The sequence below is a fragment of the Dromiciops gliroides genome, chromosome 1 (assembly GCF_019393635.1).
Source record: "Dromiciops gliroides isolate mDroGli1 chromosome 1, mDroGli1.pri, whole genome shotgun sequence".
NCBI lineage: Eukaryota > Metazoa > Chordata > Mammalia > Microbiotheria > Microbiotheriidae > Dromiciops > Dromiciops gliroides.
This window is the reverse complement of record NC_057861.1, coordinates 123661362-123685893: the sequence shown is the minus strand read 5'-3', so window position 1 is coordinate 123685893 and position 24532 is coordinate 123661362. Positions and strand designations below refer to the sequence as shown.

The window sequence follows — 24532 nt, the reverse complement described above, 5'->3', positions numbered from 1 at the left end:
ACCACTAGTCCTAAGTGGTTAATTCCATATAGAGTTAGTTGATGATTGGGGCTGGTTCAAAAGAATTTCAACTCTACGGAGGGAAGAAAGGAATAAGGAAGGAAAAGAACAAAGGATGTGAGAAGAGGAGAAAAAGGAAGGTAGGAAGGCAGGAATGAAAAAAGGAAAAAAAATAAGGAATCAGGGAAGGAAGAGAGGGATGTAGGAAAGAAGGAAAGATATATTAATTGACTAAATACAATTTATCTCATTTGGTCTTCGAAATAACCCTGAGAGGCAAGGAGCCATTTTTCCAGTTGATAAGACTGAGGTAAACAGATGCCAAGTAACCTGCCCCAGGATCACATAGCTAATGAATGTCTAAAAACCCATATTTAAATTACTATAGGCCATTCACTGTGCTGAGTTGAGTCCTCCTGATTCCATGCCCAGTGTTCTATCCATTGCACCATAAATACTCAAAAACATTGACTGTTAAAATGGGTTCATGATTTAGACAAAAAGGGTGATATCAGAGGCAAATTAGGAGAGGAAGGAATAGTTTACCTGTCAGATCTATGGAAAGGGGAGATATTATGACCAAACAAGAGCTAGAGAAAATTATGAAATGCAAAATGGATCAATTTGATTACATTCAATTAAAAAATTTTTATACAAACAAAATCAGAAGGAAATGCATCCAAGATTAGAAGGAAAACAGAAAGCTGGAAAACTATTTTTATAGCCAATATTACTAATAAAAACCTCATTTCTAAAATACATATATAGATTGAATCAAATTTATAAGAATACAAGTCATTCCCCAGTTGAGAAATGGTCAAAGGATATGAACAGTAAGTTTTCAGATAAAGACATTAAAGCTATCTCTAATCATATGAAAAAATGCTTTAAATCACTATTGATTGGAGAAATGCAAATTAAGACAACTCTGAGTTACACCTCTTACCTATCAGTTTGGCTAATATAACACAAAAAAGGAAAGATGATAAATGTATGAGAAAATTAGAACACTAAGCATTGTTGGTGGAGTGTGAACTGATCCAACCATTTTGAAGAGAAATTTTGCCCATAAGGCTATAAAACTGCTTTATATCCTTTGAATCATGCAAACCACTACTAGGCTATGTATCCCAAACAGATCTCATAAAAAGGGAAAATGACCCATATGTACAAAATATTTGTAGCTGTGCTTTTTGTGGTGCCAAAAATTGGAAATTGAGGGAATGCTCATCAGCTGGGCAATGGCTGAACAAGTTGTGGCACATGAATGTAATGGAATACTATTATTCTATAAGAAATGATGAGCAGGTGGATTTCAGAAAAACCTAGAAAGACTTAAATGAATGGATGCTTAGTGAAGTGAGCAGAACCATGAGTACATTATACACAGTAACAGAAACATTGTGTGATGATCAACCATGAACAACTTAGCTCTTAGCAATACAATATCTAAGGCAATTCTAAAAGACTTATGATGGAAAATACCCTCCACATTCAGAAGAAGCACCATGGAGTCTGAATGTAGATCAAAGTATACTATTTTCACTGTATTTGTTGTTGCTATTTTTTTCATGTTTTTTCCCTTTTGTTCTGATTATTCTTTTACAACTAATATGGAACTATGTATAACTTGATTGTGTGTATGTATGTATGTATATATGTGTATATACACATACACGCATATACATATGCACATACATATACACATACATATATGTATGTATACACACACACGCGCACACACACACACACACACATATATATATATAAACTAAAAAAAAAACCCCTTTGACTCTAATAAGGGAATGGTGGTTGTTAAAACTGCTTCATTAAAATACTAACAAGTCTTCTGAAAATGCTTTCTCTTTCTTTGTATCCTCAGCACTTAGTACAGTGTCTGGCATATAGTACGTGCTTAATAAGTGCTTGTTGACTTGACAATGACTACTAAGTGATTAATCCATGATTAATACTTCCATATTTAGTATAAATACTTAACAGCATTCCCTTTTTCTGGTGAGAATAACATTGTTTCAATTAAGCTCTCTTTCCTCCTTTCCTTATTATCTATGTCATCACCATTGATATCGAAGAAGTACATTGGATGGAGTACCCAGCCTTGAATCAGGAATATCTCACCTTCCTCATCTGCAAAATGGGGCAATAATAGCAACCCATCTTGCATGCTTCTTATAAGGATCAGTTGATATGGCACACAGAAAGCCCTTATATAAATATTAGCTATTATTATTGCTATTACTAATCCAGTGCATGAAAGTTATAAAGTTCATGAACTGCTATACAGATGCAGAGTAAGTCTTTGCAGGCTCCCCATTAGGTGTTAATCTAGCAGTCATATTGTCCCATAGGGATAGGGATGGGGACTGGATCTTTGATTTCTGTAGGAGATAAAACTCACAGATAAGGAAACTTCTACTATCATATCAGGGAAGCACTTCCTCTCCAACTCTTTTAGAGATCCTTATCTCCTAGACCTCTGAGAGGTTAAGTGACTTCTCCTTAGGGTGACACAGGTTGTGTGTGTGTTAGGAGGCCTGAAATCCAAGTCTTCATGGCTCCAGGCTACTCTCATCACTAAAAGAGTATCCTTCTATTGTTCCAATTGCTAAGAAATTGAATTTAAATCAATAAACAGCTCTTAAGTACTTACTATGTGAAATGCATTCATCAATGTTAAATGCTGGGATACAGTGCTAAAAACACCACAGTCCTCAAGGACTTCATGTTCTACACAGATAGGTATAACACTATGTAGGAAATAATGATGGAAAAGAAGAAATTCAAAGTATTCTATAAAAATCTGAAGATGTAATAAACTTTTATTTGAGAAAATAAGGGAATGCTTCATGAATGAAATTTTATATAAATATAATATGAAATCATAAATACATGTAATCATAATTCACTTCACTCTCATTTATTTGTCATCAAATTATACTTATGGATATATCAAATTCTGTAAAATCATGTTTTAGAGGCATTTACACATAATACTTTCTCATTAAATGGTACAAATTTTTTTTTACCTTCCTGTTGCTATATTGTTTAGATCGGTCAGTCAGTCAGTCAACTAGCATTTAGTCAGTCAACTAGCAATTACTGAGTGTTTTACTGTGTGCCAGAAACCATGCTAAGTGCTAAGGGTACTAAGAAAAGTAAAAAATAGTAACTTTTCAGGAAGCTTGCAGTATAATGGGGGAGACAACATGTACAAAAGTATGTAAACACAAGACATATGTATACAGGAGAAATTGGGAGTAGTCTACAAAGGAAGGCATTAAGATTATTGAGGATGTGAATGGGTAAGACTTAAGTTGAGACTTGAAGGAAGCAAGAACAGAGATGAGGAGGGCAGAGTGCTCTAGGCCTGCCAATGAAAAAGAGAGACACTGAAAATGCTCAATTAGGAGATGGAGTATGATATAGAAAGAGCAGAAAGGAAGCCCATGGGTCTATTTCATTGTCAGAGAACAGGAGATCTTGGGTAAATATCAAAACTGGGGTTATAGAATTACAAAATCATAAATTGGAATTTGAAGAAACCTCAACCGCCATTTCGTCTGGTCCACCCCCCAAAAAGAATCCCTACCAAACTCTACATGACACATTGTCATGCAATTTATACTTAAGACCTCTTAGGAAGAGAAGCCCATCACCTCTAGTAGCAATCTATTCTAATTTTGTACAGCTCTACTTGTTAAGAAGTGTTTTTTCTCCCTTGAAAGTAAGCCTTAATTTTATTCTCTTCAACTCTCTACCCTTTGCTCTGCATTCTTCCTGCTGAAGGCAATTAGAACAAATCCTTCTTCTAAATGATAGTTTTTCAAATACTTGAAGAGAAATATCATGATTGTACCTTATTCTTTTCTTGACTAGGTTAGACATCCCCAAAGTCCCTTCAACTGATCCACATATGAATTTGCAGTTATTCATGATCCTGGTTGCCATCTTTTGTATACTCTTTAGTTTATCTTGTCATCGCTAAATTGTAGCACCCATGACTGAGCATAATACTCCAATTTTAGTCTGACTATGTCAGGATATATATGGACTACATATTTTTTATTCCTAGAATTTGTGTCTCTTTTAATGTAGCCCATACACATGAAGAGATCTTTTGTATAAAACCACCATCTCATCCTGGCTCACCCATCTTATGCTTGTGAAGCTCATTTACTGAACCCAAGTGTAGGTCATCATAATTTATTCAATGAAGTTTCATCTTACTGGATTCTTCCTGAGGTTCTAACCTGTCATGATCTTTTTAGATTCTCACATTATTTTCTCATGTGTTGGCTAAACCTCCCAGCTTGGTGTCATCTGATGAGAATTCTATCTATGCTTTTATCCATATTATTGATTAAAATTCTTAAAAGCCCAGAGTTAATTACAGATCCCTGGGCCTGCTCCACTGGAGATCTTTTACCACATTTAAATTAAAGCATTTACAACTGCTCTTGGATTCTTATCATTCAGTTATAGGTCCACCTAATTGGATTAGATTGGCTATTAGACTGAGAGCTCTTTTATACCAGAGGCTGTCTTGCCTGTGTTTCCCCAATTGCTTACCATAGCACCTGCCACATAGTAGGCAATTAATAAAGAAATTGTTCACTTGACTAATTATATTATTATCCAGTCCACTTCTTTTTACAAGATTAGAATAAACTATTTTATCAAATGCTTTGCTCAAATGTAGATAAACTCTATTTACTGTATTCTTTTGATATTCTAGTACAAGAATTCTGTATATAAAATAAATGAGGTTAGCCTGTTACAATTTGTTCCCAGATGAAGCTGAAATGGTTCTTTTATCTGGTGCAGTGGATAAAATGTTGGGCCTGGAGTCAAGAAGGCCTGAGTTCAAAACCAGCCTCAGACACTTATTAGCTGTGTGGTCCTGGACAAAACTCTTAACCTCTTTTTGCCTCAGTTTCCTTTAATGTAGAATGGTGACAATAATTTCACCGATTGGTGTGATAAAAAGATAGATATTTTAAGGCACTTTATAAACCCTTAATGCATTATGTTAATGCTAGCTGTTATTATACTCCATCAAGCTATTCTTGTGGTTACTGTTATCTTTCTGGATTTTCAATAACCATTTTTATATTGTTACTTTGCAAAATTTTCTTAGTTAGGCTTTGTTAGACTTTATTTTGATGATTTTCCTTATAAACCCTAGTAATTACTAGATTATTATGGCAGGTTTAAGCCTTTTAGTCTCCTTTCGAGCTAAAAGGAGGAGATTTGGATATGGAGTTGTGTTTACATAATTAACTTACTACAGAGTAAGTTGCTCCAGGATTAGTGTAGTTTTTTTTTTTTTTTGGTGATGCAGTTGAGGTTAATTGAATTGCTCAGGGTCACACAGCTAGTAAGTGTCAAGTGTCTGAGGCTGGATTTGAACTCAGGTCCTCTTGAATCCAGGACTGGTTCTCTATCCACTGTGCTACCTAGTTGCCCCATTAGTGTAATTTCAAAATAAAAAACTAAAGACAATTAAAAAGAAGTGTTTTATACTGATAACCTCTGCAATGAAAGAAGGAGCACAGGAGGAGCCAGAATAAATTCCGCATATGCTATAGCCTGGAGAACAGCTGGCCTAGAGAATCTTACAGCTTAATCCAAAGGATGGTGGGCTACTTATTGGCAACAGCTGTTGTTGATGCTGCTGCGAAAAATTATTTATGCTTATTTTTTTTAATGAGGCAATTGGGGTTAAGTGACTTGCCCAGGGTCACACAGCTAGTAAGTGGTGTTAAGACTTGAACTCAGGTCCTCCTGACTCCAGGGCCAGTGCTCTATCCACTGCACCACTTAGCTGCCCCTATGCTTAATTTTTTTAGGTTATGTTTGTATTTTGTAACTAATAATGTTTTCAGTTGGCACCCGAATCTTCTAAAGTATTACTTTCTTGAGTTTTCAACTCCTCATGACCTGGCAATAGTTCCCCCTTCTTTTCCCACCATGCCTGGATGTCACTTTCACCACACTTTGTCCTCTTGGGATCCCTGGTCTCCTTTAAGATTCAGGTCCAGCTGCTTTCCACCCAAAACCTTTCATGATCCCATGAGGCTTGTACCAAACTATCTTGCATTTAATTTTGCAAACACACACACACACACACACACACACACACACATATGCTCTCTATTGTTAAAATGTGAGTTTCTTGATGGCAGGTGGCAGGGACATTTTCAGTTTTGTATTCATATCCAGAGACGAGGAGGGAGAGGAACAGAAGCAAGAGGAGGAAAAAGAGGGAAGAAGGAAAGAAAGGAAGGAATGTTGAAAGGAAAGAAAGAAGGAAGGAGAAATCTGCAGGTATTTACTGGCTACTAAGTTTGCAAAGCATTGCATTTGTTATATTATTTGATCCTTATAACAATTCAGTGGGAGTGGTACTATTAATATTCCCATTTTACAGAAGAGGACTTGAGGCCAAAAGAAATGACTTGTCCAGTATCACATAGCTAGTAAGTGTCTGATTCAGAAATTGAACCAGACCCTCCTGATTGTAAGACCAAAACTATTTACTGTGCCACTGCTATGTGTTTAACATAGCAAGCACTTAATAAATGTCAGATAATTGATCCTTTTTTTAGTAGTAGGTTAGATATTTTGTCAGTCAATGAGTATTTGTGTTACTGTGCCAGGTATTGTGCTAAATGCCAGGGATGTAAAGAAAGGCAAAAACAGCAGCAACAAAATCTGTTCATATTATCACATACTTTTCAGGTTATGGGGGAAGACAACATGCAAACAATAATGTACAAACAATATACATACATAATAAATTGGAAGCACTCAGTAAAAGGAAGGCATTAAGAGAGATTAGAAAGGACTTCTTGTAGAGCAGTGATTTTAGCTGGAACACAAAGGAAGCCAGGAGGTGGAGATGAGGAGAGATATACCTCCAGATACTGTGGGAAGCCAGTGAAATTCAATCCGTCTGTCCACAAGTATTTATTAAGCACTTACTATGAGCCAAGCACTATGTTAAATGCTGGGGATACAAATATTAGCAAAAAACAAGGCAGATCCTAGTGTCCAGGTATTTTCATTATAATGGGGCTAGGCAACATATAAAAGGAAAGTGAAAAGGGGGGTGCGTGGGAAGAAAGGCATCTTGTGAGGGGGCATGATGGAGAAGCCCAGAGTGTAGCCTGGTGAGAAAAGAGGACATAGTTTGCTTTAGCACCTTCTTTAAGTGGAGGTTCTAGGAGAAGCCATCTAATTAGAAGGAGGAGCTGAAGAAATAATTACCTTGCTGTAGTGAGAGCCCATTTGATATTATATAAGGGAAGTTTATAATGGACAAAACTGGGACAACTCTCTCCAGTAGTGCTCAGTAGCATGTAAGAAGGACCAGAGGAGGGAGATAATCCCAGTCACTATTTAAACTTGTTATTCTCCCCTTTGTTCACTCTTCTTCTCATCTTCTTTTCTACATCCTACTCTATTAGCAGAAGAACATGCATTATTCTTTACTGAGAAAATTGAGACCATTCTTTATGAGGTCTTAGGAATTAAAAAAGGCTTACAAAATTGATTACCGGTGACTCAATGTTGTATATAATAGCAGTTTCAAGTGAAAATTTAACAGTGCTTCCAAATTTCCATATGGTCATCACAAGTTTAATAAAATACCTGAAAAGTTACTTAAAACTAGCCCTATTCAGAATCTTTCTTTTTTTTGTGGGGCAATGGGGGTTGTGACTTGTCCAGGGTCACACAACTAGTAAGTGTCAAGTGTCTGAGGCTGGATTTGAACTCAGGTCCTCCTGAATCCAGGGCCAGTGCCTTATCCACTTCGCCACCTAGCTGCTCTCAACTATTCACAATCTCTTATGCCATGTACTTCATCCCACACTTCAGCCAAGTGTGGTAGTACACACTTGTAATTCTTGCTACAACGAAGGCTGAAGCTAATGGATCCCTTGAACTCAGGAGCTGAAGTGAATTAAGTTGACTAGGTTTCCATTCTGTGTCTGGCAGCAATAAGACAGACGTTATAAACAGGGGTTATCAGGATGCTTAAAGACAGGATTAACAAAAGTGACCCTATGAGTGGCTATTATACTTCTAGCCTGAGATACGGAGACCTAGTCTAAAATAATTAAATAAAAATCTCATCTCTTTAACATATAAATGATGTAGTATAGATCTAGCTATAAACATAGAGGGTAAGATGTAGATGGATATATGCATATAATGTTAGGTTGACTGATTTACTCAAAACCATCCAAAGTAAGTGATAATAAAATCACTGATCAATTAACTTCATAGTCCTTAGGCTAAGTATAGAAAAGTCCTTTAAATTGTAGTGGTACTGTACAACAAATGTGTTCAAACAGGCAGAGTAAACCTGGTCACATCCAAGGCATCCTCTTTAAATTACCAAGTGAGTTGAGAAGGTATTGAGTCTGAGATTTTAGAGCAAGTGTAGAATACCAGCCATGTGGGAGATATGAGATGAGGATTGAGAGGATCCAATGAGATAGTATTTATAAAGAGCTTTGCATAGCGCCTAGTATATAGAAAGTGATCAATACATGCGTTTCCTGTGTTCCATCCCCTTGATTGGCTCCTCAGGCTTCTCAGAGCAGAAAAACTAGACTGAGGAAAGTCACAAAGAAAGGTTGGATTTTTCTTCAAGTTGCCATCCAAGAGCCTCTCTATCAATACAAGCTATAATAATTTTGCTGTTTCTTTCTCCAAATGTTTCCAGTTATCTAAATTTTGCTTCAATCACAAAGAGGTCAGATATTTACTACAGATAAAAATAACTGTAAATTTAAGCAGAGAAAACAACCTCTGCTTAAATGTTAGGAATTTTCCTAACTGTAGGCTCAGAACAATTGTGACAACTCATAACATGTTTTTCATTTGTTTGTTTTTTTAAAACTGGCTAAAGTCTAGGAGAGAGGAAACCAATGGATCTCATGGGCCATTATATTGCTGACAAGGCTTTTTGTTATTGTTGTTGAATCATTTCAGTTCTGTCCAACTCTTCATGGCCCCATTTGGGGTTTTCTTGGCAAAGTTACTGGAACAGTTTGCTATTTCCTGCTCCAGCTCATTTACAGAAGAGGAAACTGAGGCCAATGGGCTTAAGTGACTTGCCCAGTGTCACATGGCTAGTAAATATCTGAGACCATATTTGAACACCAGTTTTCCTGGCTTTAGGACAGACACTCTATTTAGTGTGCCCAACAAGGCTGAAAGAGAGCTTATTAGTATAATAGGATATTACAAATACATATTCACAAAAACTGTTGAAATATCTGCAAACTATTTAAAGTCCAATTATGAGCAAAAGTTCATATTTTCCTATATACACTTTTATTGTGTTTTGTATATTAAAATGTTCATGTTTGGTGATCATTTAGTCCACATGCTAGATCTATATCCCTTGAACTTGAATGTCTTTCAAAGTACAGGCAATAGCTCCAGAATTTGTCTGCCTTTGGGATGATGCATAATATTTTTGTCATTTATCTCTTTCCATATTCTACAGTTAATGGAGTAAATAGATTCCTTGCATATGATACCATGGATTACACTAGAAATGTTGACACATTTTCCCATTTAACTAAAGATAATTACAGGAGGAAAAACTTATAATTTCATCTAGTCATTATCCATGTCATTACATAAGCAGTGTGCTCTGATTATTAGAAAAATCAATTGAATAAGTATCATTTGTCCCATTATGTGAAAGCAATACGGATTAACAGTTGCTGGTTGAGAATGGGGAAAGGCAGGTAGAAGTAATGATTTGTAAGATTTCATTTTGAGAATTGTATATTTCAGAATCATGTCCTTATACATTATCTCTAGTCTCTTCCCATCCTCACCTTCATCATCTTTTAAAATGAAATAGCTAACATGAAGATGGTAGATCACCCTCAAAATGTTATTGCTTTCTGAAACCAAGAATTATCAAAATGAAGTTATTTCTTAAGTATATAGGGAAACTTTTAAAAGGTTTTACTAAAATAACTTAACTCCTAATCATTTTATTACCTACTGTAGAGTCAGTCTAATTCAATTGAGTAGGTATTTATTAAGTTGTATGTCCTTCATTCTCAAAGAGGATCAATGACATCAGCAGGGTGACATCTTGACTTGAAAGTTAATTGGATTTAAGTGAGTCAAAGCTGTGTAGAGTCATCAGTCTCAATCTCTCCTCCAGAGTCATCAGAATTCTTTGGAAAGACATAGATCAAAACTGCTGATGGCCCCAGATGCAGGGGGAGCTTTTATTTTTATTTTATTTTATTGTATTTATTTATTTTTTGCTGGGCAATGAGGGTTAAGTGACTTGTCCAGGGTCACAGAGCTAGTTCAGTGTCAAGTGTCTGAGGCTGGATTTGGACTCAGGTCCTCCTCAATGGAGGACCAGTGCTTTTATCCACTATGCCACCTAGCTGCCCCAATGGGGACCTTTTTAAATTATGGTCTTCCCCAGATCTCAGTTTGTCTGAGGAAATGCCCATTCAGTAGTTAAAGCCTAGGTAAGAGCTGAGGCAAAAGATGGCCTAGTTTGCCTTCACAAAAGAATCAGTTTGGGAGGGGAAGACCCTCAGAAACAATTTATTTATTAAATATCTATAATGTGGAAGTACCTATGATATGTGACTTATACCACTTGCAGGTTTATAAAGCATTTACATACATTATCTCATTTCACCTTCATAGCAACTGTGATGTACATGTTAAAGGTGGTATTATACCCATTTTGCAGAACAGGAAGCTGAGATTCAGAGAGGTGAAATGTTTTGCTCCAATTCACAAAGTTAGAGTGTCAGAGTTGGAATTAAAACCTACATCATTCTTAAACTAAAGACAAGTATCTAATAATAATATCATCAATGAAAAAAATAGACAGGCTAATGGTATCTAGAATAATTTTGGATGATATTAGACAGGTTCTTTTGTTTTTTCTTAAGGGTAAAAAATAATAGAAAATGGTGTACAGATGAGCACTGCTCTTTGTAATCTTGGATTAGACCTAAGATTTGACTAGTATAAGGAATTCCCATGGAGGAAGATTTATGTTCTAATGCAAATCTGAATGTACTCTATAAATGATAAACTTAGAGTTACCTGGGGGCCCAGAGACATTAATTGCCCAAAGTCAGTTACCCGATGCATATCAAAGACAGGATTTGAATCCAGCCTTTCCTGACTTTGAGGCCAGATCTCTAGTTATGATTCTGTGTTGCTTCTTTCAGGGTTATAACAGTTGACATTTATTCAGAATAATATGTGAGAAATTCTTGTGAAAAAGGTTTTTTCCCATAAAAGACACTATGGAATAATAGAAAGAAAAAAACAAATTTTGCAAGATAGAAGAATTCATTTTGTGCAAATGACACAATCAAAGAGTTTTTTTTTAAAAGGAGACAGATTTAAAAAATAAAAAGAGGTAAATACCAAGGGCAAAGCATAAATAAATGAGAGGAGTTGGAGCTTTCCATGTTGCCTGACTTTGGCATAGTGCAAGCATTACTGGGGGACACATAGTAATAATTGGGGATTTTCTCACTGTTCTGCAATATCAAAAAACAGAATTTCAAAGATATTAACATTCCCTTTTTAAACTTTTATAATATTCACTATTAAAAGGAAGAGTAAAGTACTGACTGGGAAGTAGCAAAAACACCTAGGGTTTCGATGTGCATATATAACCTATGTCAGATTGCTTACTGTCTCAGGGAAGGGGGAAAGGAGGTAAAGATAGTATTTGGAACTCAAAATTTTAAATAAATGTTAAAAATTGTTTAAACATATAATTGGGGAAGAAATAAAATATTGTCCAAAAAAAGAGAAAAGGTCTCTAATGAGATTTAAGGAGTAATGGTAATAATAGGTTATTTCGTTTTCCAAGATGCATTTATTCTTTTAATAAAGTTCATGAAACCTTTTAATTTAAAAAAAAAAGAAAAAGCTATTAATATCATGACACATCATCTTAAGAGAATACACAGAAGAACTGTTTATTCTAATTGGATATGGAACAACAAACAATGACTTTTGATAAATTGGTATTATTACAGAATTTTAATTTTTGTTATTCTGGATTTGACAAACATGAAAATTTGCATATACAAAGAACAAGAAGAAGATTATATATAAAATGGAAACATTTATTACCTATGTGTATGTACATATGTATGTGTGTATATATGTATGTATATTTATGTATGTGTGTATGTGTGTATACACACATAAGTTATAAAGCTGTCTTGCTTTTCTGATCATTTAAAAATATTTATTTATTTATTTTATTTTTAAATTTTTTTTAGGGGCATCACTTTCACTCTTTCTCCCCTCTCCTCCAATTTCCCCACTCCAAACAAAAAAAAAACTCTAAATAAGTATATATAAACAAAATGATTTCACATCTTGGCCATGTCTGAAAAAGTATGTTTTTTTCTAAACATATAGTCTGTTAGGGGGAGTATTTGTCGTTTGGAGTCTTGTTTAGTCATTAATCAGGATTACTTCATCAATTAGGATTATTTCAAAGATGTTTATTCTTTACCACGTTGTGGTCATTTAAAAAAAGTATCCTCCTGGTTCTGCTCACTTCATTTTTCATTGGTTCCTTAAGTGTTATCAAGTTTCCCTGAATCCATTCTCTCTATAATTTCTTATACTACAATAATAAATCATTACATTCACATGCTTAATTTGTTCAGCTATTCTCCAATTGATTGACACTCCCCTTTGTTTACAGTTCTTTACTAAAACAAAAACTGCTGTTATAAATACTTTTGCATATATGGAACATTTTCCTCTTTCCTTCTTTTGTATGATTACTACTAGTGCTTTTTATAGGAAATGATATGAACAATTTGTGACCTTTTGGGTATAATGCCTTAATTTCTTTTAAGAATATTTGGGGGGGGTGCGGCTAGGCAGCGCAGTGGATAAAGCACCGGCCCTGGATTCAGGAGTACCTGAGTTCAAATCCGGCCTCAGACACTTGACACTTACTAGCTGTGTGACCTTGGGCAAGTCACTTAACCCCCATTGTCCCACCAAAACACACACACACACACACACACACACACACAAACACACACAACAAAAAAAAAACCAAAAAAGAATATTTGGACCAATTTACAATTGCTCCAAGTGTATCAGTGCACCTGTTTTTCCCACATGCCTTCTAGGAATTGTCCTTTTTGTCATCTCTGCAGACCTGATGGGTATAAGGCAGAACTTCAGGTTTATTTTAGTTTGCATTTCTATTATCATTAGTAATTTGGACAATTTTTATCTGCTCATTTTGTTTTGCATTTTTTCTTTTGAGAAGTATTTTTTCTCATCCTTTGACCATTTATCTATAGGAAGATTGTTCTGCAAAGAAGTGCTGTTTCATCTTTTTTGGATAGTATATGATTTAAAGGAAACAATATGATAAAAGAATTATGTCCCCTCAATTCTCTTTCAATTTCTGACCTGTCCTTCTATTAATTCTTTGCATTGAGTTAAGTCCTCAAGGTGTAGTGAGAATGGACATAGTTTTCTCAGAGTAGGACTAAACAAAATTGTTCAGGTCCTCATGCTTTTTCTTCTAAGTCTATGGAAATACACTTATGTTATACTTGGATGTATTTGGCATTAGAATGAATTCGCAAGTATAATAATCTGAATTAGTGTGAGTTCTGCACCCCACCAAAACGTACCTAATTTTCTAGTTTCATTCCGTATGAGTTTTAATATGACCAAGACTAGGAAGTCATTCTTGTTTTGTTCTTACTTCTACAGAAAGACAAAACAAAAAAAAAAACAAAAACAAACAACACCTACATTATTTCTACATTGTGATACCATGTTGTAGTGAAAAACACATCCACAGATAAATAAATTCAAAATGCCTATGAAAAAATATTAAGTAACTTGGAGAGGCATTGCATTAACAACTAGATAATCAGGAATGTTCTCATGCAAAGGGTATCATTTGAGTTGAGCTTTGAAAAAGCCCAGGGGTTGCAAAAGTCAGAGCTGCTGAAAGCATTCCCAGAAAGGTGCTAGATTTTGCAAAAGCATGGGGAGGGAAGATAGAATATCATTTAAAGAGAAGGTCAAGTAGGTTAGTTTGTTTGGAAAATAGGATGGGTAAAGGAAAATAAAATATAATTTGCTTAGAAAGATATGTCCAACCTCTTCAAGTGCTGAAATCCTTTCCCTCCTTCAATGTCCAGATCACATGCAAGCTCCTTTTGAAGCTTCTCCTGATCAGTCAAGTGGAAAGAAAGCCTTTTGTTTTTGTTTTTGTTTTAGTTTTAGTTTTTGTGGGACAATAGGGGTTTAGTGACTTGCCCAAGGTCACACAGCTAGTGGCAAGTGTCTGAGGCTGGATTTGAATTCAGGCCCTCCTGAATCCAGGGGCAGTGCTCTATCCACTGCACCACCTAGCTGCTCCCGAAAGCAAGCCTTCTTAAATTTTTCTAGAACATTTCCTCTAAATCTTTATTCCCCCTATCTTCCAGGTAGCTCACTTATTCCTTTCCAAATGTGTTATATTCTTGAATTACAATGTAAGCACCTTGAGGGCAGGTATTTTGTTGTTTCTGACATTTTTGTTCCTAGTAACATTTATCATAATGCATTATTCCTGACAGAAACTTTAAAAAATATTTGAAATAAGTTCCTAGATTAAAAGTATAGGACTCAAATTGGAGATAGCCAATCTTTGAATAGGTGAGTACCATGACTGGAGCTATGTATATTTAGATTTCTACATGGTAAAGATTTATTTGGATTCTGTGTGTGGAATAGATTGTGGGGGGGGGGGCTACCATTGAAGAAGATAGAAGCAAGAGGGCAAGATAATATCAGTATAAAAGAATGATTTTCTGGCTAAAAGATAATGAAAAAAAATTTACAGGACTTAACAACTTTGTAATAAAAAAAATTAAGGAAAGGCCAGATTTTAAAATGTCTCCAACATTTAGAGCACAGTGAGGAGAATGGGGCTGCTAAGATAAGAAATTATGGAAAGAGGAGATTTTTTTGGTGGAAATTAACAAGTTTACTTTGGGAAATAAATAATTGAAGTATCATTGAGATATCTAGATGGAGATAACAGAAAGTTGGAAATATGGATTTAGATCTTAGGAGAGGAGTTAGAGCTTTAGATTTAGATTTGGGAGTCAACTAAATAGAGGATATAGTTAAGTTTGCACAATGGTTATAATCAGTGGAGAATATAATATTAACTAGCATTTATATAGTAGCTACTATGTGCCAGTGTCTGTGCTAAGCACTTTACAGATATTATCTCATCTTATCTTTACAACATTCCTGGAACTAGGTGATTATATCATCCCCATTTTACAGTTCCAGAAACTGAGACAAATAGAACATAAGTGATTTGCAAGTCACACAGCTAGTGTGTTTCTGAGACTACATTTGAAATCAGGTCTTACTGACAATATGCCTACCATTCTACACACTATGCTTTAAGGAGAGTGTAAAAAAAAGGGAAGAGAGTTGAGGACAAGGATGCTGGTTGGGGATGCTTGGATTTTATATTTCAGGGTGAGGAGAAGAAAGAAATATATAAGTTATTGTAAAGCATGACCAGAGAGGTCAAGCCAGGATATTATAGAGTGAGAGAAGTCAAGGAAGGAGACTGCACTCAAAATTTACATATCATACAGAGAGGTGGAAAGTGGTATAGATTAGGAAAAGCTTCTAGACCTGTTGACTAAAGATGGGTGATGTAATTGGTGACTTTTAGTAGCATTATTTCAGTCATATAATTGGGGAGGAAGTCAATTTGGAAGAGGATAATGAGTGAATGGGTAGAAACAATAAATGCACTACTCTTTCAAGAATTCAAGCTAAAAATTAGAACAGTTTTAAGATTAACATAGTTGAATATTTTCATTTTGTTTTTTAAGAATAAGGAATTCCTGAGTATATTTATAATCTGAGGGATGGGATGTGATGAAGAGAAGAGACTGAAAATTTACAATAGATAGAAGGGGTGGTTGGTCCTAGATGAGATCAAATTTTGACTTTGGCAAGGAAGAAAGGTTCGGCTTCCTCAGAAATAGAAGGGCCAGAGGAGAAAATACAAATACTGAGTTGGAGCGAAGAAAAGTCGAATGAGATCATGATGAATGACCTTTATTTTTTATTGTCATAAGAGGTGAATTCATCTGTCATAGCAGAAATAACAATGAATTTGGAAACCAAAGACCTGGATGCAAATCTATTACATATTACTTTTCACCTTAGGGAAAGTTACTTCTCCAAGGGAAATGATTCCTCTCTGTGAAATGAAGGATTTGGACTAGAAGAATAGTGTTAAATAAAGAGATCTCTTGCGACTAAATTGGAAGGGAGAGAAACGAGCATTTTAGGACAATGGAGGGAGTTTGAAATGGCCATCTGGTAAATGTGATAAAGTATAAATAATAAATTAATAGATCTGGTGTTGTAGGTCACACCTATAATCTCTCCTATGTATGCTGAGGCTAGGGGATCGCTTGAGTTCAGGAGTTCTGAGCTGTGGTAGGGATAAAGCAAATTAGATGTCTTTTCTACCTCTGGTACCAATATAGTAAGCCCATGGAATGGAGTATCACCAAGCTGCCCTAGGAAGGGAGAAACAGCCTGTCAAAAATAGAGCAAATTAAAATTTCAGTGTTGATCATCGGTAAGATCAGAACTTTTAGTGGAGTGGCTACTACAATTGCAAAATGGGTAAGTTAAGGAGGCTCAATCTCAATAGATAGATGGATATAGATAGACAGATAGTGAGATAGATTAAATAGATTAAATGAATAAATGATTCTTTAATATTTTTTATGGCAGACCTACTATGTCTTCTGATATTAAACTATTAAAATTATTTTTAAATCTTTGTTTCCCTCCCCATCCCTTCCATTATCTTTTTTAGTGCCTACTGTTCCCTAATATCAGGGGGTGCCTTACTTCACTATACTATCCAGAATGCCAATAGTTCCATACTTTTCTCAGCTTTACAATCAAAACTTAACAGTGATAGTTCTCATTCCCTCAGGCCCTTGTTAGGTGGGTAATGCAATAAGGTAATAATAACTGAAAATGTCCTCATAACAGCAAATTCATCCCTAAGGAAAGAATCTGTGGACATTTTAAACACCATGGTGGGCCTAAGAGGAGAGATGTTACAGAAAGGGGACCTTTCCAAGTGTCTGTAATTCCAAATACAAAACTGTCTCCTCTGCCCAGACATAAGGTCAGAACTGCCTATTTTAGAGTTATTCATGTCCCAGTTTAAAATATGAAGCATAATATTAGGTCAACTCTGATAGTGGCATTAAATATTCATCCCATTAGTTATAAATGTTAACCTCTTTGAGGTAAATGTCCTTTTCATGAGGTGAATATTTCACTCCAAAATGAAAGTTACATAATGCCATAAGAAATGTAACCATAAGAATCAAGAATGAAGCACAGAGCTCTTTTCCCAGCCATGTCTAACAAGACCTACCTTGATCCATTTCCATCCACTATAGTTTCCTTCATTGTGATGAAACCTGGTAGCTAAACTCCCATAAAATGTAAGGATCACATTTGATCTTCCATAGTGTAACATTTCTAGCTATTGGAACCCAAAGCATTTACTGAGAGAACAAGGTGATCTCAATAACAAACAAAACACATAAGGTTGTCATGTTAATTTTTCTCAATAGAAATAATTATTTTACTACAACATCAAACTATTTTCACCATAGATTAAATTAAAGGGAAACATAGGATTTGATAGATATTCAAACTTAAAATTCAAAATAGATTACGTACATAAGAAAGCAGAAGATTTTAAAGTATATGAAAACTTAGAGGGAAAATATGGGGACGTAACTATTCAAATAGTGAAAGAAAATTTCTTAAATACTTCAATTTAGGGACCCTCAACCTGGGTATATATACTGCAAGGGGGTATGTGAAACATGTTAAGGTGGCTTGTGGAGAAAGTAATTTGTCTATGTTTTCAAATTTACTAAGATTTTTTTTTAACATTTAACAACTTTATGACACTGAAAACTGTTCTGAATGAAGTTCTCTTTATGAAAATTAATATTTATTTTTATAAACTTTAAGCAGCATACTTAAAAGTTTAGTTAAGATTAATTTCTTTTTATATTGGATAGGTAAATAGTTCAGGATAAAAAAGGATTGGGAACTCCTGTTGTAATTCTTTATAGGGAAAAGAATGGATCTTTTTAAAATGATGACTCCATTTAACAAACTCCCAAGAAAACCATGCTCGGAATTGCTCATATGAATCATTACATAAAACAAAGTACACTGAAAAATACTTTTTCTTAGTTTTTTAAAAATTATATTTTTTCAGATGATAAAAATAAAAATATGAAATATTTGCCCATAAAACAGTCCATTCGCCAAATATAATTTATCAAGCACCTACCATATGCCAGGCATTATGCTAAGTATTATCATATAAAGAAAGGCAACAACATAGTATTTGCCTTTTAGCAGCTCACCTTGTCATGGGGAAGAAATCATGCAAACAGCAATGTACACATAAGATATATTCAGTGTAAACAGAACAAACTCTATAACCTTTATCCTATAATAAAATTAGTTTTCCTGAAGTGTTTTCACATGCTTTTGTTACCTTTAAATCCAAGGGCTAACTTTCAAATAATTTTGTGGAAAGCGAAGACCTTTACTTACCTTCATAATATACTTTAAAGCCATGGGCACTCACTGCAAAATCACTGGTCAAACGTAGTGAGAAAACAGACTTGGTACTCGTCACAGGTGGTGGCAGATGGAATCCCGTTAGCCTAAGAAGATAAATTGAAATCCGTGGTTAAATACTTTACAGATGTAGTCCAAAAGCTATTAAGTAGTGTGCCTAAAGTGGTCTCTACATCCCCAGTTGTTTGCCTTTCCGTGTCCTGAGAGAGTGCTACCTCTTCTGGGAAGAAAACCAAACATTTCCCATGGGGATTTCAGTAGGGTTGTGTCATGGTCTAAGCTCTGCCCATACTTGTCAAGTTCTGCCAAGGTCTCCAACACTTCTAGGAATTCTTTATACTCTTTTAGCACCAATTTCTTCAACTTTAACATAAGGTTAATATGTATAGGACCTACCTCACAGAGTTGTACAGAGGTTCAAATGATATGATATATGATGGATTAAAAGGGAGAAGAGAGAAGGAAAGTGGACATTTAAAAGGCTATTGTAGGTCAGCTAGGTGGAACAGTGGATTCAGCCCTGGATTCAGGAGGACCTGAGTTCAAATCTGGCCTCAGACACTTGATGCTTACTAGCTGTGTGAGCCTGGGCAAGTCACTTAACCCTCATTGCCCCGCAAAAAATAAAATAAAATAAAGGCTAGTGCAATAATGTAGGCAATGCAGATATGAATTATTATTTACTAAATTCAACCACTTATCAGTTAATTAATATCTCACCAGAAACTGTGAACTTTTCAATAAATTGGTGGGATTATTTTGATGTAATAAGTATGGAAGTTTGGATGGGAAATCTTTGTCCATTCTAAAGTGCTTTTTTTGTGTATTTTATAAACTTGTCTTCAATTTGGTAGTGACAATTCAATTAACTTTAAATCAATAAGTACCAGTTTTATTTCAGGGATACAGAAGTGAAGATGAAAGATTGTCTCTGTCCTCAAGGAGTTTACCCACTAACCATTTGATCATTTGTCCAATAGGTATAGAACTTATTATAGAACAAAAGTTAAAATGCACAAGGAGGAAAATGGCAGATTTCATTGTGTTTGCTTGTTTGTGGAGAAGTGAAGGAACCAGATATTGCTGATAAAATAGAAAAATATTGGGTCTTCCTTTGGCTCATATAGGTACAAATTATTTCAAACACATCTGGTCTGTACTAGATTAAAAACCTTTCTGATAATATTTTCATTTCTACTTTGATAGTTGACATATATGAACATTGTGTGGTTTTCAACCCATTTAAACAATTTTCCATTGTTATTAAAAGGTTAAAGGTCACCCTCTTATTACTATTTAAAGCTATAGTTTTTAGAATTATGAACCTGCATATCTTTTAAAAGGGCAGGATTATGCAAGTCAGCATTATAGGACAATATCTATTATAACACTGAGGACATACTTAGCATTCATTGAGCCAGACAATCATTAAGTTTCATCCTGGGTGTAAGAGTGGCACTTTTAGGATACTCATTAACCCTGAGATGATAGGATAATTTATTTTATGCATTACTGGTGCAGTGCACTAAATGGTATCCTAGTGGCCTGAAAAGTTATTGTTTTTTCCCCCTAGTGCATGGCAACCTTGCCATCTCTTAGTCAGCCAAAAAAGATAACATGATCTTGGGCCACATTAAGAGAGGCCTTGCTTTCAGGAATATGAAAGTAATAATTCTGCTGTACTCTGTCATTATCAGATTACATCTGAAACACTGTGTTCAATTCTGGACACTAGAGCCTACAACTGATGTTGATTGACAAGTTGGAAAACAATTATAGCATGGCAAGCAGAATGGCAAAAGGCTCTGGCTCCTTGGCTCAATTGACAGCTTGCCACCCCTAGTGAGCCCTGTCATACTTTCTCCATACTTCATTCCTGCCATTTGAAACAAACCTAGCCACATTTTCCAGCCCAATCCAATCCAATAAATCTAATTTGGTACAACAAAGCATTTACTCAATTCATACTATTTTCAAGGGGCTTCACTGGATGCTAGCAATACAAGTACAAAACCAAAACAATAAATCACAAATTAAAAAATAAAAGCAACAGCATCCCTTAGCATCAAAGAGTTTACATATCTATAAGAGGAATAAGCGATATAAATTAGACAAGAATGTATGTGATCATTTGAGGAAAAAAGTAAAAGCACTAATAATTAGGGGGATCCAGAAAAAGGATTTCTGTAATTGAGCTTTTTGTAAAGTTAGGGATTCTAAGTGGCAGAGGTTAGGAAGAGTAGACTCTGGGCATGAGAAATAGTTTGTTTCCATAATGGGAATCAAAAACCCATTCTTCTTGGCTTATAGATGATATATATATATATATTTGTTTGTTTTGCAGGGCAATGAGGCTTAAGTGACTTCCCCACTGTCACACAGCTAGTAAGTGTCAAATGTCTGAGGTCGGATTTGAACTCAGGTCCTCCTGAATCCAGGGCCGGTGCTTTATCCACTGTACCACCTAGCTGCCCCTGATGATAAATGCTTTTGATGTCCCCAATTCATGAACTTTGTCTACTAAGCTATAGCAGGGCTCCCAAGGGACTCTGTTCTCCTTAAGACTCTTCAGTAACTTAGAATAAAAGGGTATGGTTTTAGAAAAACCTGTTCTGGCATGGCTGATATTTCTGTTATCAGCCAAAGAAAGATGCCAGTCTGATCAAGGTATCTCACTGGAAACTTTCCTAACTGGAATATCACAGAGACGTGTTTTCTCCTGTTTCTTTTTAAGCTGAGTTATGGGATAGAGGTGTAGGACAAATTGTTGGCATTCATGAATGATGGAATGTGTTTCCTCCAAAATGCTGAAGCATCCACAAAGACTCCTAGAGATTTGAAAAGAACTTAACAAATATGGATCAAAATGTAAGCCCAAACTAAAGCTGGACCATTTAAGTCTGTGCAATAGACGGAGTGCCCTGAAGTATTCCTAACTCCCATAAGCCTCTTTAGCAGCTGCTGAAGCCTTGAAGTAGAATGCTAGAGTGTCTCCACTACTTGGTCAAGCTAGGAGGAAGGGAAAGGCTTTCTATCTGAGAAGTGTTGCAAATTTCTGATTCTTTGATTCCATGAATCATGTCATTCAGCCACAATATGCCTCCCCAAATTTATACTTAGTAGGGCATAAAAAACAGTAAAAGTAGCACCTTCTAGGGCCACTTATATAGGAAGTTTCAGATCTATTCCCTTGAAAGACCCTGGGTATCATGTTTTCATAAACACTAACAGAAACTCTGGAAACCTGTGGTTCAAATTGTAGCTTTGGCATCTGGGCTCTTTTACCCCTCCTTTCCCTTCCCTTCCCCTTCCCCTTCCCTTCCCTTCCCATTTCTCCTCTCCTTTCCTCTCCTCTCCCCTCCCCTTTTCCTCTCCTTTCCTTCCCTCTCTTCTCTTCTTCAATACTGTCCTTTTTTTTATCTTTCACTTCCCATTTCTTTTCTAGTAAGAGAATGATGCCTTAGTCACAGGTTGTGGCAGCTAGGTGGATAGAGCCTAGGACATGGAGTCAGAAAGTTATAACTTCAAATTCTACCTCAGACATTTACCAGTTGTATGACTTTGGCCAAGTTACTTGACTTCTTCTACCTACTTCAGTTTCCTTAGATGTAAAATGGGAATAATAATGGCACCTGTTTCCCAGGGTTGTAGTGAAGATCAAATGAGGTGATATTCTTAAAGTGCTTAGCACAGTACCTGGCACATGATAAGAGCTATATATATGCCAGCTATTAATTAATTAATTAATTAATTAATTAATTAATTAATGGTTTACTTTTCCTCCACCCCTTCCCTATATTGTTTTGGAGTTGTTAAGTCATTTGACCATATGCCACATAAACTAGACTTAGAAGTCGTTCTGATTTGTTATATAATTCTATCCTATGTGAAATGAAGGGTATACGTGTCTCTTTAGGCTAATGTTCATCAATTTTTTTTCTGGGCAATGAGGGTTAAGTGACTTGCCCAGGGTTACACAGCTAGTAAGTGTCATGTGTCAAGTGTCCGAGGCCGGAATTGAACTCAGGTCCTCCTGAATCCAGGGCTGGTGCTTTATCCACTGTTCCACCTAGCTATTAAGAATTTTATTCTCAGTTTATAGAGCCATTTTGAAAAGATTTACACCTTTGTATTGAGATAGATATTTCTCTGAAAGTCTGTATTCTTATAATTCCTCATTAAATGCTCTCCTCTCAAATAAAAAAAACAAAGAAAGAAAAAAACTGTGAAGACTTGTTGAACTGATTATATGGAATGAAGTAAACAGAACCAGGAAAACAAGTTATAGTGACAAAGCGTTTTTGATAAAGACTACTTGGAAAGAATTAGGAATTCTGATTGTCATAATCAAACAGAATTCCAGAGGCCTAATGATGAATATGCCATCCACCTCCTGAAAGAAAGATGAAGGACTAAGAATGTTCAAAATAAGACATATTTTCTTGGATATAAACAATGTCAAAATTTGTTTTACTTGACTATATATATATTTGTAACAGGTTCCCCCCTCCCCAATTTAATAAGAGATTGAGAAAGTGGATTTTTGCTGATTGATAAAAAATACAATTTAAAAAATCTTTAGTGGGGCAGCTAGGTGGCACAGTGGATAGAGCACTGGCCCTGGAGTCAGGAGTACCTGAGTTCAAATCCGGCCTCAGACACTTAACACTTACTAGCTGTGTGACCCTGGGCAAGTCACTTAACCCCAAATTGTCCTGCAAACAAACAAAAAAATCTTTAGTGACTTTTACCTCAAGAATGAAAAATAAACTAGGATCATAGACTTATTCTTGATATAGACCTTATAGATAATTTGTTTCAACATTTTCATTTTACAGATGAACTGAGGCCCATATATGTACATACACATACATAGATATATATCATATATATATATACACATACATACATACATACATACGAATATACATACATATGTAAGGAATTAATTGTGATTTGGTGTTTCCATCATACCATCTTTGCATCATTATGGTCAGACTGAAAAGATCCAAGTTTTAAAAATCTAAGAGAAGATGGCTGTGTACTTTAAGAGATTATGGAACAAATAACACAAATAACATTTATTGAATCAAAGCATCAAACTAAGTACCTAACCCCCACCTAGGAGATCCCCCATGTCCACAATTGCCTGGACAAATTGTAATGGAGACAGCCCAGGGGGTATGTTAAACCAATTGGAGACTCAGCATTGCTATAGAACCACCCTTCCTGTGTGAGAGGCAGGAAGGGGGAGAGGACTCTCAGGGAGGGACAGTGAAGGAAGAGGGAGAGAGCAGCTGGTGTATTTGATCTTTGGACCTAACCAGGAGACACTGCAAAGATGATTCTCCTTAGAACTGCAGATTCCAGGTGGTGGTGAGTTTTGTGTCCCTTCCAATGAGGCTGACTCGTTGAGCCAGCTGAGCTGGAAGTTTGGGGTTTGAGTCAGTTTTTGTTTGAGCTAAGCTGTTATGAGTAGCTGAGAAAGTAGAGCTTATTCAAGGTACCTGGGGACCTTTTTACCCTGGAGATTAGATTCTAACTATCTGGGAAGTTGTACATATTTTTCCCTTTCTCTTTCCCCTTTGTCATTGTATCTGGCTTTATTAACTCCACTTGTGTTGTAAATTTTGTTACCATTAATAAAACCTGATTTGTTTGTGGAAAAGAGGCTGTTAATCTCCTTTCTTATTAGTCTGGGAGATATAACTGGAAAAGGGGCACTTTGGAGAAGGGGAAACTCTAGACCTAGAGGTCTCCATTATTT

The 24532-nt window shown here is 35.7% G+C and overlaps 1 protein-coding gene across 1 annotated transcript in view; it reads right to left on the bottom strand.

Moving 5' to 3' along the window:
• CSMD3 (CUB and Sushi multiple domains 3) overlaps positions 1-24532 on the bottom strand; it is a 1584452-nt gene that overhangs the window by 1290487 nt on the left and 269433 nt on the right. The window contains 1 exon segment of the mRNA XM_043974157.1: positions 18739-18851. Within this exon segment, the coding sequence (XP_043830092.1) occupies positions 18739-18851 (113 nt within the window).